The following is a 13522-nucleotide window of genomic DNA, read 5'->3' as shown; positions in this document are numbered from 1 at the left end:
TTATTATTATTATTTTTGTATTTTGTATTTATTTCGCAACCATTAGGTTCAGTTGCCCAGAGTCAGGTCACCAAAGACAAATTTTCAGCCTCCCAATGAATCCCAACCAAAGTTCATGCTGTTTGGCCACTTTAGGATGGCAAGGGGAGCAGAGGCTCACCTAGGTAATCTGTACACGAGCCAGAGAAAAGACACCCAAGTTAGGATGGATCCATTTCAGGGACTAAGGGTGCACCTAACGTGAAGCACACCACGTGACCACGAGAGGCACACGCAGGGCACTTGAGCAGCCTCACCCAGCCCCTCGTACTTCTCTCCAAACCAGTGCACAGTCACAATGACAAGTGACAGTGAGAGAGAAGAGCTGAGTGACACGTCTCAACAACATTTAATTTTTGTTTGTTAAATAGGTGATTAGGCTTCAGTGTGGCACCCCCCAGATGTTGGGGGTTGGGGCCATTCCATCCGTTTTCCTGCGCTTTGGTCGTTCTGCTTTTCTGCAGCGGATGCCATGTCCGAAAGAACCACACTCCAAAACCCACTGAGGAGAACTGAAAAACAAAAAGAGTAACTTTCAAGATCAAGTTGCCCCCGTACAGAAAGGATTTAGAGATATAACTTCAACACCAGAAAAGTCTGCCTCCACCAGCTCCCTAAACCTAGAGCCTTGAGCCCTGATTTATAGGCTCCACAGAAGACTTCCTGCTGCAGAGGAAATGACATTTTAAAAAGTTTTCCTCTATTTCTTTGGAAACCCAATGACTTTCTCTGATACACATCCCAAAGCTACCTTCAGCCACCCTCCTTTCTCTCTTCTTTGTGACTGATCTGTGTTTGGTGCTAGAGGAGGAAAGATAAAAGTAAATATCTTTTTACATAAAAAGACATAAAAAGATTTGGAAAGTGAGAGCTGTTTGTGGTTGCTGAAACATATGGTTATACAGGGGACAATGGCAGGATATGAGGCAGGACAAACAGATTAGGGATGGATCATGGCAATCCAGGGAGTTTGGGTTTTCTTTAGACAACAGGAGGCCAAAAAAAAGTTTTTAAGTAGAAAAGTGACGCAGTCAAAAGCACAATCAGATTTATAGATTTTCAAAGACCCCTATGGCTACATATAGGATGGATCAGAAGGAGGAGAAGAAGAGAGACAGAGAAACCCATCAAGCTCTTACCATAGTCTAAATGTGAGATGATCAGGTCCTGAATGCTGGGTATGGTACTGATAGGACAGATTTGAGAAATATTTCAGAGGTAGCACAGACAAGTCTTGCTGACAGATAAGATGTGGAAGATAAGAGGGAGGAATCTACACTGATGCTGAGGTTTCTAGCTTGGGTGACCAGGTAGATTTCTTAATTCATCCAATGAGTATTGTTGGAGGACTCACAAGCCAGGCACCAGATACGATGAATAAGGCAATCATGGTTCTAACTCTCAAGAAACTTACAGTCCAGCAAGGGAAACTACAGAGTAAACAAATACATAAAACGTTATTTATGTAATTACGATTATAAGGTACCATGAGAGGGTATGATAAAGAATCTAACCTAGTCTGAAATCAGGGGCGATGTGGATGGTAGTGCCATTCACTGAGACAGGAAAATGAAAGAGGATCTGGTTGTTGGGGGGATGAGTTTAGTTTTGAACATAATGAATTTGAGACATCTGTTGGTGCACCTAGTTGAGGATTTGCAAGAGACGGGAACTTGGAAAAAGAGGCTAGAGATACGGTGAAATCCAGGGGAGATTAAGGAATGTGGCAGAGAGGGGTCCCTAATGCATGGCCTTCCCCCTAAGAGAATAAGCCAGGCCTCCCTGGCGACCTCATCGGGGGAAATATCACAACCAGTGTCAGCATTTAAGCATACCATGAAGGTGAGGCTGAGGCAGGGGAGATCTGCCTAAATCCACTGGCTCTAGAAAAGGGAAAAGTTGCCAACAAAATAGCTGTGAAAAGTGGTTGGAGAAGGGTGGATGCTGTAATTTGCTGCAGTGAAAGAACCTAAAGTCCTGATTGGCCTTCTGGTAAACATGGGCTCCGGTTTCTGAAATGCTAAGTAAAGGTAGGGACAAACCAGCCCACAGGGCAGGCACTAAAGATTTATTTTCGTAAATATGGAAAGATTTGGCCCACAATGTCACCATCAGCCAGGGCTCCCTCGCCACTTCCAGGCCTAAGACCTGGGTAAGGCCTCCCTGGCCACTTCTGGCTCCCCACCACGGTGGCCCCCTGTGGCATGCCCTACTCCCTTCCTGGCCCCATCCCTACAGCCAAGCCTGGACAGTATCACCATTGCCTGATCTGGGGTGTTCCAACCAGAAGTTCCCAAAGTCATGATTCTCTTTTTAACTCAGCAAGGTCTGCTAGTCTGTGTGATGCCGGAGATATAAAGTTGGGCTGTAAAATCTGGGAAGGTAAGAACCTATCTCCATTGTTCACCAGTAGCCCAGCACCTAGCACAGAGTAGGTCCTCAATGAATGAACAAGAGTTTCCAAATAGCTTGGCAAATGATCCCAGAAAAGTTTTGAGTGCCATATGGTATGTATATAACCTTTGCTTGTTCAAAATCAAGCTTTCCCCAAATGCCTGCTGAGTGCTGGGGCTATATTGGTAAATAAATCTCTGACCTCAAGGAACCCTCAGTCTATGAAGTTATGGTTCATAAGAAAATGGCCACAATAGAGAAACATACAAAGAACTATAGCAGAGCCCAGAGAAATAAGTAAGTAATATTACCTGGAGAAGTAAAGCAAAACTCCACAAAGGACAGAGCATCTGAAGTAGGCCCTGAAGAATAAATAGGAAGTTTCCAAGCAGACACGGGAGGGAAAAGCATATTCCAGAACTTAAAAAAAAAAATCTTGAAAGATTTTATTTATTTATTTTATTATTATTTATTTATTTTTTATGCTGCGCCTCACGGCTTGCGGGATCTTAGCTCCCCGACTAGGGATTGAACCTGGGCCATGGCAGTGAAAGTGCAAAGTCCTAACTACTGGACCACTAGGGAATTCCCTTCAAAGATTTTAAAGTAACATTTCCAGTAGTTAGAGGTAGTTTGGTACTTTTACTACTAGATCCCTGTAAGTGCACAGTGGGATAAAACAAGTAAGTACTTATGTGATAGCCCAATTCGATCATTGATGGTGTCAGTGAGAAATGAGATCCTCAGTACAGGAGAAAGGAGATATGAATATAAGATACAAGCAGTTTAGTACTGTACTAAACAGGAATTGGAAGTATCAGTATGAACTCACAACATATGTTCTATCAAGCAAACAACAATCATATTTCCTAGCTCTGAACATTGAAAAGGCCTGAAAACAATGACTAAACCAGTTGCAGTGAGCACCACTAGCATCCAAATTGTGACCTGGAAATACTATTTCCCTGAATGGAACCAGGACTGGACTCCTTAGAGAAATGGCTCAGTCTGGGTCTGGGACAGGAAAAGTCCAAAATGAGCCTAGAACATTTGGTCATAACAGATAACAAGGCAGTTACCAGAGACTCCTAGGGTCGTGCCGACAGGACTCGGGGGCCAACCTGAAGAGGCTCCCGGTGGCCAAATACAGGACAATTTGAGCATCAATAAGCATAGTATTTGCAATGGACTGAAACTAATTGGTCATTGCTGCAGATCCTAGTGAGCCAACTACTATTTTGAAAGGAGGTAAATAAAGAGAAAAAAATCATTTATCTTGCTTTTCTAATATAAACTGTATCACTGGAACCACACAGATGAAGGGAAATTTTTAGTAAAGAAGTATTCTAGTAAATAAATAAAGAAGGAAAGATAGAACTGAAATGTCATCATTTTGAAACCCATACTGAATTAATGGGTCTAGGCATTGTTTATTAATGGCTACTAATATCAAAAAGACAGAGAGATAATTAGACATTATGAGTTTATGGATGGAAGGGTTTTACGGCACATATCAAGTAATTTTGCCAAAAAAAAATCAATCTGAATCTGATCAAACCTTTAGAAACAACCAGCAATTCACAGAAAACAGAGGACAGAGCTAAATGTTAAATGATACCATGGAGAAACAATCAGCAAAATCCAGACAGTGAAAAACTATAGGATAAATGATTTTTCAACAAATAAGTGGCAAAGGGAAAGAGAAAGATGGAGTAGGACTCTATAATTTAAGAGGTACAACACCCAATTGCAATATGAAACTCAAACACTGAAATGTATTTGATATTAGTTATTTCTTTTTTTTTTAATATTTATTTATTTTTTATTTTTTTATTTTGGCTGCACTGGGTCTTAGTTGCGGCACGTGGGATCTTTTAGCTGCAGCATGTGGACTCTTAGTTGCGGCATGCGGACCCTTAGTTGTGGCACACAAACTCTTAGCTGCGCCATGCAAACTCTTAGTTGCAGCACGTGAACTCTTAGTTGCAGCATGTATGCGGGATCTAGTTCCCCGACCAGGGATCGAAACTGGGCCCCCTGAATTGGGAGCATGGAGTCTTACCCACTGGTCCACCAGGGAAGCCCCAAGAGTTATTATTTCTTAAGATGTGATTATGGCACTATGGTTAGGTTTTGAAGAGTAACTTTCTTTTTTTTTTAAAGGTTGTTTTAGCCTCTTATTTTAAATATTTATTTATTTTTGGCTGTTCCTCATGGCTTGTAGGTATTTTTTTTTTTCGGTATGCGGGCCTCTCACTGTTGTGGCCTCTCCTGTTGCAGAGCACAGGCTCCGGACGCGCAGGCTCAGCGGCCACGGCTGACGGGCTTAGTTGTTCCATGGCATGTGGGATCTTCCCGGACCAGGGCACGAACCCATGTCCCCTGCATAGGCAGGCGGACTCTCAACCACTGCACCACCAGGGAAGCCCCCGGCTTGTGGGATCTTATTTCCCGACTGGGGATTGAACCCGGGCCCATGGCAGTGAAAGTGCAGAGTCCTAACCACTGGACCGCCAGGGAAGTCCCTGGAAAGAGTATCTTTTATAGATACAGAATTTAAGTGTTTATGGATGAAATAATAGGATGTTCTATATTTGCTTCCAAATAATACAGGGGAAAGAGGTAGGGAATATATGGGTATATGGATGAGACAAGACTGGCCATGAGTTGACAACTGTTGAAAGTGAAAGAAGGGAGGGGTACATAGGGATTCACTATACTATTCACTCTACTTTTGTCTATGTTTAAAAGTTTCCACTAAATAAGTCAAATAAAAGAATAAAAAGTTATTGTGTTGACCCACTTACCATCCCAGGGTCTACCAATTTTCCTCAAAGAAAGGGAACAAAGAAGAAAACTGAAAAAGAAATAGCCCAGGAACTGAAAATGGATTCTCTGGGAAGGGACATTTCCCGACATGGTGTGGAAAAGAATAAGGGGCTGTAGAAAACAGTGTTAGCTATGGTGTGAGATCATGCGGTTTGGACACTGTGTTAAAGGGGATTACAGCATTCATTGAGTTAAAGCTGATTTCAGAATAAAAGAACTGATGTGTATAAACCTAGTAAGAACATTTGAAGCTTTGGCTTATAAAATGAACTCTTGACATGAGTGAGTGAAAGGATAATTGCATATAAACCCTGTGTATCGAATCAGGAGGGTTTTAATTACAAAGGAGTCTCCTGAAGCCCTCTGCTCATCCCTTATTAAAGCCCTTATCACACTGCGGTATATTTACCTGCTGGCCGTCCTCCTCTGGACAGAGCCACTTGTCATTGCCCCTGGGAAGGTAGCCCCAATCTGAATACAGTCCTTCAGATACTCCATCCCTCAAGCCAAAGTAAGACTCCCTAGGTGCACCAGGGTCCTGGCTCAGAGAAGAACTGGCATTGGCCCTCAGGTGATAAGTTAATATAAAACAGAAAGAACGAAGGAAGGAAGGAAGGAAGGCAAGAAGAAAGCCAGATGTTCTTTATAATGTCTCAATGACTTATGTAGAGGTAGCTTCCCTGATTACAAGTAATTGGAGGCTCCCTCGTGATCCTGAAGTTCTAGGGAAAGAAGGGGTTAATGCTCTCCCAGTAATCCCTTCCAGGCTAAGCCCTCCACTGCACAGATTTCCATGAGGAAAGTTATCTGTGAGATTAGAAGTCATTCTTTTCCAGTGAAAGCTGGCAGTCCACAGCTTACAGTGGGAGGCACAGCCAGCTCATAAATCTGCAGCGCTCAGGGCTCTGGACAGCCCTCTCATTGGCAAAGCGGCTGATGCTTCTGCCAGGGAGGCTCCGAAGAAACTGTTCATCACTATCTCATTTAGAGACTTGATACCCAAATGGAGACACTGACACCCAAGTTTATAGATCTGAGCAAAGCCCATAGGTACCAAATCTGTGTAAATCAGGATGGGAGGTCTGCAAGGGCCCTAAGGGCCAGGATCTTCCAAGATGCCAGCTTCTGACTCTCTGAAGGTGTATAGCACCTGGGACACTTGGTCTGGAGACTTCATAACCAAAATGTATGAAAGGAACTGTATGTATGAAGTCTCAGCCCAGGAGCAGGCTGAGAGAGCCCCTCTCCAGGTTGATGTCAGGTATTCTGAGGCAAGGCAGAGAGCCAGGCAGCTGTGGCCACTGTGTCCTCCACCTCTGTCCCTCTGCAGCTGAGCTCAGGTTTTCTTGTTCTAGGTGATGTGAGCCCACAGCGCATCACTGTGTCTCAATGAACAGCCTACGTCTTCACTTTCCCAAAAGCCACGGGAAGTTGACTACTCTTTTCAGAAAAACGGGTAACTAACTGCTTTCTGCTCACGCAAGACCCCCTCTGTGAAGCCTTCCCCCAGGCCAAATGAGTCAGTGTTTCTGTGCTCCCACAGTGCCCATCAGCTCACAACTTGGCCATGCACTTCTCACACAGCCTGGCCCACCGCCTGGTCCTTATCTGGTGAGCTGTTTTACCCATGGACCAAGGCGCCTTGAGGCAGACTCTATCTGATTTTGCAGGTCCCCAGTGCCCAGCTCACAGAGGCCACAAAGTGGCCTCAAATAAACATTGAGTGAGGAAGTAAATTATGATCCAGGACTCAGTGAGCCAAGGCACTTCTGGTAAAAGCCCACATCCTGACTCTTGCCTGAATCTTACAAAGTCACCTCCACCCACGCTATTAACGAAGCACTTGCCCTGTCTGTGCTAGGCGGGTATTAGGCCAAGGCCGGGGAGTCCAAGTGAAATAAGAGTCCCTTCCCCATGGACCTCAGATGAAGATCCATCCTGCTCTGGGGCCTTCTCTGCTAACAGTCAATGGAGTCCATTTGCAGGATGAGCTGGACAAATGTGCAGACAATTCAACAGTAATGCAGACACCCTACCACGCGCTCATTCTAAGGCAGTGGGCTCCAGCAACAACCCACTGAGGCAGTGGAAGCAAAATATTAGAACTTCTATAATATTTATTTTTCATCAAAAAATAAGGAATTAAGCTTTAATAGTTACTATATGGGTTGACAACAGTCTTTGTAAATGCTTCAACTATAAACGTGTCACTGAAGGTGTGTGCTTGTGGCAGAGAGACTCTAAGATGGCCTCCATGATGTATATGTACAGCAAATCATCACAATGTGCACTTTAAATATCTTACAATTCTGTCAGTTCATCCTCCATAAAGCTAAAAATTTAAATTAAATTAAATTAAATTAAAAAATAAAAATGGCCTCTAATGATCCGGTATTTATGCCCTGATGTGTCCTGTCCCCTGGAGTGTGGGCAAGACTTGCGACTTGCCTCTAATCCAAAGAATACGGCAAAGGTGATGGATGTCATTTCTGTGATTACGTTACATAGACGGTAACTTGCATCTTCCTAAGAGTCTCCGTTGATTATCTCCATTTGTGGCTTTGATGAAGTAAAAGTCCTCATATGGAGGGGCCTATGTGGCAAGGAACTGAGGGCAGCCTCCAGCTGACCATCAGCAAGGAGGCCATTGGTCTGGCAGGCCACAAGGAACCGAATCCTGCCAAGAACTATGTGAGCTCGGAAGAAGATCCTTCCCTAGCCCAGTTGTCAGCCGAGACCCCCGGCGCAGGCAACACTTTTGAGTGCAGCCTTGTGAGAGTACTAAGCAAGGAGAAGGAGAAGGAGAGAACTAAGCAAAGCTACGCCCGGATTCCTGACTCACAGACAGTGAGATAATGAATGTGTGTTTTTTGAGCTGCTAGGTTTGTGGCAATATTGTTAGGCAGAAATAGATAATACAGTCCTCAAATTCTTAACTGACAGGTTGTGCAATCACAGTAGTGTGGAGACCTCTAGATCAGCAAAGTAGGTGTTCCCCACCCCCAAAAGAGCCAAAGGTCAGCAGGGGAGCCTACAAGTTTTCGTGGTAAAAAGAACATCAGCCCAAAAAGTGGGAAAGTGGAAAAAACCTCAGGAATTGGTTCCCGAAGACCTGGGTTTGATTCCCAGCTCTGCCTCTAAGAGAGGGGTGATCTTAGTCAACTCAGACTTACTAAAGACCAGCTTCCCTCATCCATATAATGGGGGACAACAAGGCTGGTAAGAGCGGCCAATGAGAGTGATCTGGACAGTGTTTTGTAACACAGAATGTGATATACACGTTAGTTTGCTACCAAACCTGGCCTTGGGCAGGGCACTGTCCTCTCTTGGCCTCAGCTTCCTTATTGTAAAAAGAAGAGGGAAGCACATCCCATCTCCAAGGGCTCTGACCTTCTTTGATTCTAGCATCACCTATAATGTGAAGAGAGGAAGTGGGGAAATCAGGCTCTGACATTTACAGTGGTTTCCCAGTCACGCCATTGGCCAGGATGACTGTCGCACCAACAAGGCAACCGGAGAGGCCTCTGTTTGACCAATCACATCTTGTCACCTTGCAGGGTCGGCAACCTAAATTCCTCAACTAAGAGGGAAAATCTCCATTTGTTTTACAAAAAGGAAATAAAGGGTGACGGTAAAGTGAGTAAGAACCACCAAGTTTCCGCACAGATGACTAACCCCTTTCAGAGGGGCCGCAGCTTGATTCTGTTACTGAGCACCAACTATGTGCCAGGAGCTTTTATAAACACGATCTCTACTTTCACTACAATCTTGTAATATAATACACACACATACCTCACTTCATTGTTCTTCCCTTTATTGCACTTTGCAGATATTGTTGTTTTTTACACATTGAAGGTTTGTGGCAGCTCCACACTGAGCGAGTCTATTGGCACCAGTTTCCCAAGAGCATTCATCTCTGTGTCACATTTTGGTAATTCTTGAAATATTTCAAACTTTTTCATTATTATCCTATTTGTGATGGGGATCTCTGATCAGTGATCTCTGATGTCACTACTACTAGGACTCAAAGAGGGCTCAGATGATGGTTAGCATTTTTTTAAGCAATGAAGTATTGATACTTTCTAATTAAGGTATGTGCATTGCTTTTCTAGACATAATACTGTTGCATACTTAATAGGCTACAGCATAGTGTAAATATAACTTGTATATGCACTAGGAAACCAGAACATTCATGTGACTTGCTTTACTGCAATACTCACTTTACTGTGGTGGTCCGGAACCGAACCCACAATATCTCCGAGGTATGCCTGTAGACTGTATCATCTTCATTTCATAGTAAGTTAGCTGAGGCTCAGAGAGAGTCAGCCCCTTGCCCCAGGCACATTGCTAGTACATGGTAGGGCAGGGATTTTCATTCTGTTTGACTCTAAAGGCCCTGGTCATTGCACCACACCCTGTTGCTCTGGGAGATAGCAGCTTGGGCAGAAAGGTCAGCCCATGATTACAACATAGAGTAAAGGTTTTGGCCCACAGTGAGATCATGTGCAGAGTGTGGCTTCATTCATTCATTCCACAAACATTTACTGAGCACCCACTGTATATACCACGTCATGTGGTGGGCAATGAAGAAACAGAGAAATACCCATTCCTTGTTCTTATGGGGAGACACCCTAGTACATGGAGGACAAATGGATGAATAAATGCGTGAACAAATGGATAAGCAGATGGACACACTGACAGTGAGTGACTGGTGTTTCGAGCACCACTAATAAAGTGATGTATAATATAGGGTGTAATGGGTTCACAGGTAAGTGATGACTGCTGGAAGGGAAGGAACATTTCAGACAACTGGATCAGCAAGTGCAAAGGTAGGATGTGTTCTGGAGATGGCAAGCAGCTCAGCACGGCTGCAGGCTCAGAACACAGAGGAGGTGGAACGGGGAGGCGAGAGACCAGTCATGGAGGAACAGGGTCTTTTTCCTGTACTCTGACCCTCTGAGCTAACCACCAACAGTGGAATCATCAAAGAGGCCCAAGAACAAACTGGGCGTGAGAACTGGTAAGCTTCGGAGAACTGCATGAGTAATTCAAGAGCGGTCACACTCAGGGTCTGAGGCCAGCCTGAGAAGTCACAGAGAAACTGGAGGAAACCACTAGACTGTAATCAAATGGAACAAATCCACGCTGTGCTGCTGGGAAGGGGACAGGGAGGAGAGGAGAGGGGATGCTGGGGCCAAAAGGCAGGAACTCCTCTTACAGAAGAATCTGAGAGCTCGTGTTTTCCAAATGTATAAAGCCAGATGAGTCTACTTCCCAACTGAAGCCTCAGCAAGAGGGACACACACAGGGACATGCGTGTGCACACACACCACACTGAACCATGCAGACAGACAGAAGGGCCTGGCCCTCTCAGCGCTTCATGCTAACGGCAGCAGGACTGAGGCCCCTGCCCATTTTTACTGTACCTCATAGCAAGAAGATGAAACGGTGATCGCTCACTTTCCCCTTTAGCTGGACTTGGCTGCTGCAGCTGTTTGGTTTGGAGCAGCTGTGCTTGTTGGGAGATGGTCCATCTCTGGTGCATCAAAAAAGTAGGCCTGCAGGAAAAGGAGACCCATGAGGGTGGTTAACAAATAATGGTCCAGGGGCGTGTCCTAGACTCCACGCTGACAGTACCTCTGGGCTCCCTGCATCTCCCCCACTGCACTGGTCATCACTGAACTGTCTCTGTTTCTGTCTCTTACTCGACTGAGACTGCCTTTTTAAACTTTGCTACCATTTATTAAGCACTTGCTACCTATGACTTAATCTTCATAACAACTCGGTGAGGTTGTTATCACTACCCTCATCTGACAGAGGAAGAAACTGAGGCTCAGAGAAGCTGCCATTCGATTAGGTGCACGTGGCAGCAGGTGGTGCAGCCAGGACTCAATGCTTGGTCTTTCCGACTGCAAAGCTCAAGCTTAATCACCACAATCTCTCCTCCAAAGACTGTGTCCTTCTTGCCTCTGCGTCACCAGCCCCTCACACAGGGCCGGGCACACCGTGTCAACAATCAATACTTAATGAACTGAACCAAGGTAGACTGCTGCCAAACCAGTCGGCTCCCCGTAAAGACCTTTCAAAGAAAGTGCTAGGCAGGCTTCACCTCTTAATTCTTCAACTTGGAAATGAAAGGTTTGATAAGGGCTTCCACTCACCATCTACAATTTAACTATCAAAAATCAGAAGGAGGTGGAAAACGGAAAATCATCAGGGAGGATCTTCCCACCTGTTTCGGGGTCTGAGAAGCCTAACGTGAGCCCGGGAAAATACCAATCTCACTAGCCCTGAACTCGGGTTGTTCGAAGGACAGGTGAACCCGTTAGTAAATCAGGGACCACTGCCTGCGCATGACTCGCCCCTGGAGCCGGGGCCTCAGGAAGGTAAAAAAGAAAAAAAGCCACCAAGTCAAGAGCCATCTCACCAGCTCTGCTCTCTATCAGCCAGAAGGGGGCGCCAACACAACACGCTGGAGTTTCCCCCAACATAATTCCTATTTCGAGTTAAGTCTTCAATAATCCATTTCAAAAAGTTCCTAGCTGCAGACTCCCTCTAGTTTGCCACATCCCCTGGGCAATTCTAGTAGTTTTAAAAGCCTTCCTCCCCAAGGCCCCTTCCAGCAGCTGTTTTCCGAGGAAGGAGAAGAATGGTCCCTAACCCGAGCAGGGGCAGGGGCCGTGCTACTAGCGTTGGGCCCCTCCAGTTATCTTGCGTGTGCACTGAGCCAAGACGCCCCCAGGACGCAAGAACAACGACTGTCTTCCAGGTTCCTGGAGGAAACCCTCACCAGATGGAATAAGCCAGGAAGCCCAGCTTCTAAACCTGGCTCTGCTAGGAACTCGCACTATGACTTTGCACAAGTCTTATCTGTTAAATGAAAGGACTGGAAAAAATAATCCACGAAAATAAAAATAATTAATTCCACAAACACTAGGGCACAGACCCTCTACTCGGAGCAGTACCACCTCAAACATAGGTTTGTGCATCTCCAAACATACCAGCCAAGGATGCAACCTCTAGTGCCTCCTTAGTCTCCCTGCCAGGTGTGTTCCAGGACCAACTTAGAGATCGTGTACAAGTACAAGCACCGAGGGACCCACAGCAGGTGCTGGGCTGTCATATGCTTCACTGCACTAAGGTGAAAACACCAATTCGTGTTCCCCAGGGGACAGTGAGAAGGCCAAGCTGTCTGGTTCAGCCAGTGCCCCTCAGCTCAAGTAACTCCCCTGTCATTTCCTCTCCCTGCCTTTGCAGTGATAGTAATTGTACATATCATTCATCCTTGTGGTAACATCTTTTACTTCTTTTTCTAAGGGAGGAGGTGGGGGTCCAGAGGGGTGAACTAATAAGCAAAAAAGCAGGTAGTGATGGAGTTGAGACAACAAAACCCCAGACCCAGTGGGCCCCTGGCTAAACAAATGGTTCCCTTCCTCGAGGAAAGAAAACTGTGCCTCCCGTCCAAGAAGCGGTCCTACACCTGCAATTAGCTACCTGCTCCACCATCCAATCTGCCCCGCTCCCCTGAGTCTCTTAAAACTGAACAGGGCAATGTCTTTTCTCCTGCCTCCTTCTCTCCTCCAACTTCTCAACCGTGTGTGCGTGTGTAAGAAGTTCAGGAGAGAGATGGGAAGATGCCAGGGAGGGGCACCAATGAAAGGGCACTGTCCCTAGAGTTGTGGCCTGGGACCGCACCTACTGGGGCACTCGGAGGAACAGGCAGCAGAGTGGCCCTGGAAGTTTCTGATGACACAGGGCTCGTTTAATAACTTCTTTACATCTGAAGGAACTATCACAGCATATGAAGCGCTTTCACAGCCATTTTCACTGAGTCTCACAAAAGCCCATGAAATATGAATCTCCCTGACAGATGAGGAAACCCAGGTTCTGAGTTCTGAGAGCCTAGGCTCTCAATGCTAAGCAGCATTGAGTGCTCTTTCTACTTCAGTATGATGCTCTCTTTTAGAAAGTTCCTGAGTAGCAAGATGGGCAGGTAAACCCTAACTTCAGTGTCGTTTACCCCAAAAGGGAAGAGTAGGCATAGGAGGTAAAAGATCCTGGCCACAGGTACCAAATTAAACGTGTTAATAACAACACCACCTCCCTGCTCCATAGCCCCATCTGCCTTGCGCCTCTCTACTCTTTACACAACAGAACACGGCAATGCCTTTCTCCTGCCTCCTTCCCCTCACCAACTTCTTAACAAGGTACATAACACACACACACACACACACACACACACACACACACACACACACAC

The 13522-nt window shown here is 45.5% G+C and overlaps 1 protein-coding gene across 4 annotated transcripts in view; it reads right to left on the bottom strand.

Annotated features, from left to right (window-relative positions):
* YIPF1 (Yip1 domain family member 1) overlaps positions 1–13522 on the bottom strand; it is a 35101-nt gene continuing 21579 nt past the window's right edge. For all 4 annotated transcript variants that reach the window (XM_027108476.1, XM_027108475.1, XM_027108474.1 and 1 more), the window contains 2 exons: positions 10689–10820; positions 1–551 (listed from right to left, as the gene is read on the bottom strand). In XM_027108476.1, coding sequence (XP_026964277.1) covers positions 10731–10820 — 90 coding nt within the window. In that variant the 3' untranslated portion in view covers positions 1–551; positions 10689–10730. The remainder of the gene's footprint in view (positions 552–10688; positions 10821–13522) is intronic.

Source organism: Aethalodelphis obliquidens, unplaced genomic scaffold, assembly GCF_003676395.1.
Source record: "Aethalodelphis obliquidens isolate GAN/ISIS:26980383/991018 unplaced genomic scaffold, ASM367639v1 scaffold9, whole genome shotgun sequence".
In the NCBI taxonomy this organism is placed as follows: Eukaryota; Metazoa; Chordata; class Mammalia; order Artiodactyla; family Delphinidae; genus Aethalodelphis; species Aethalodelphis obliquidens.
The sequence above is the reverse complement of the archived record's forward strand: the minus strand, read 5'-3'. Positions and strand labels throughout refer to the sequence as shown.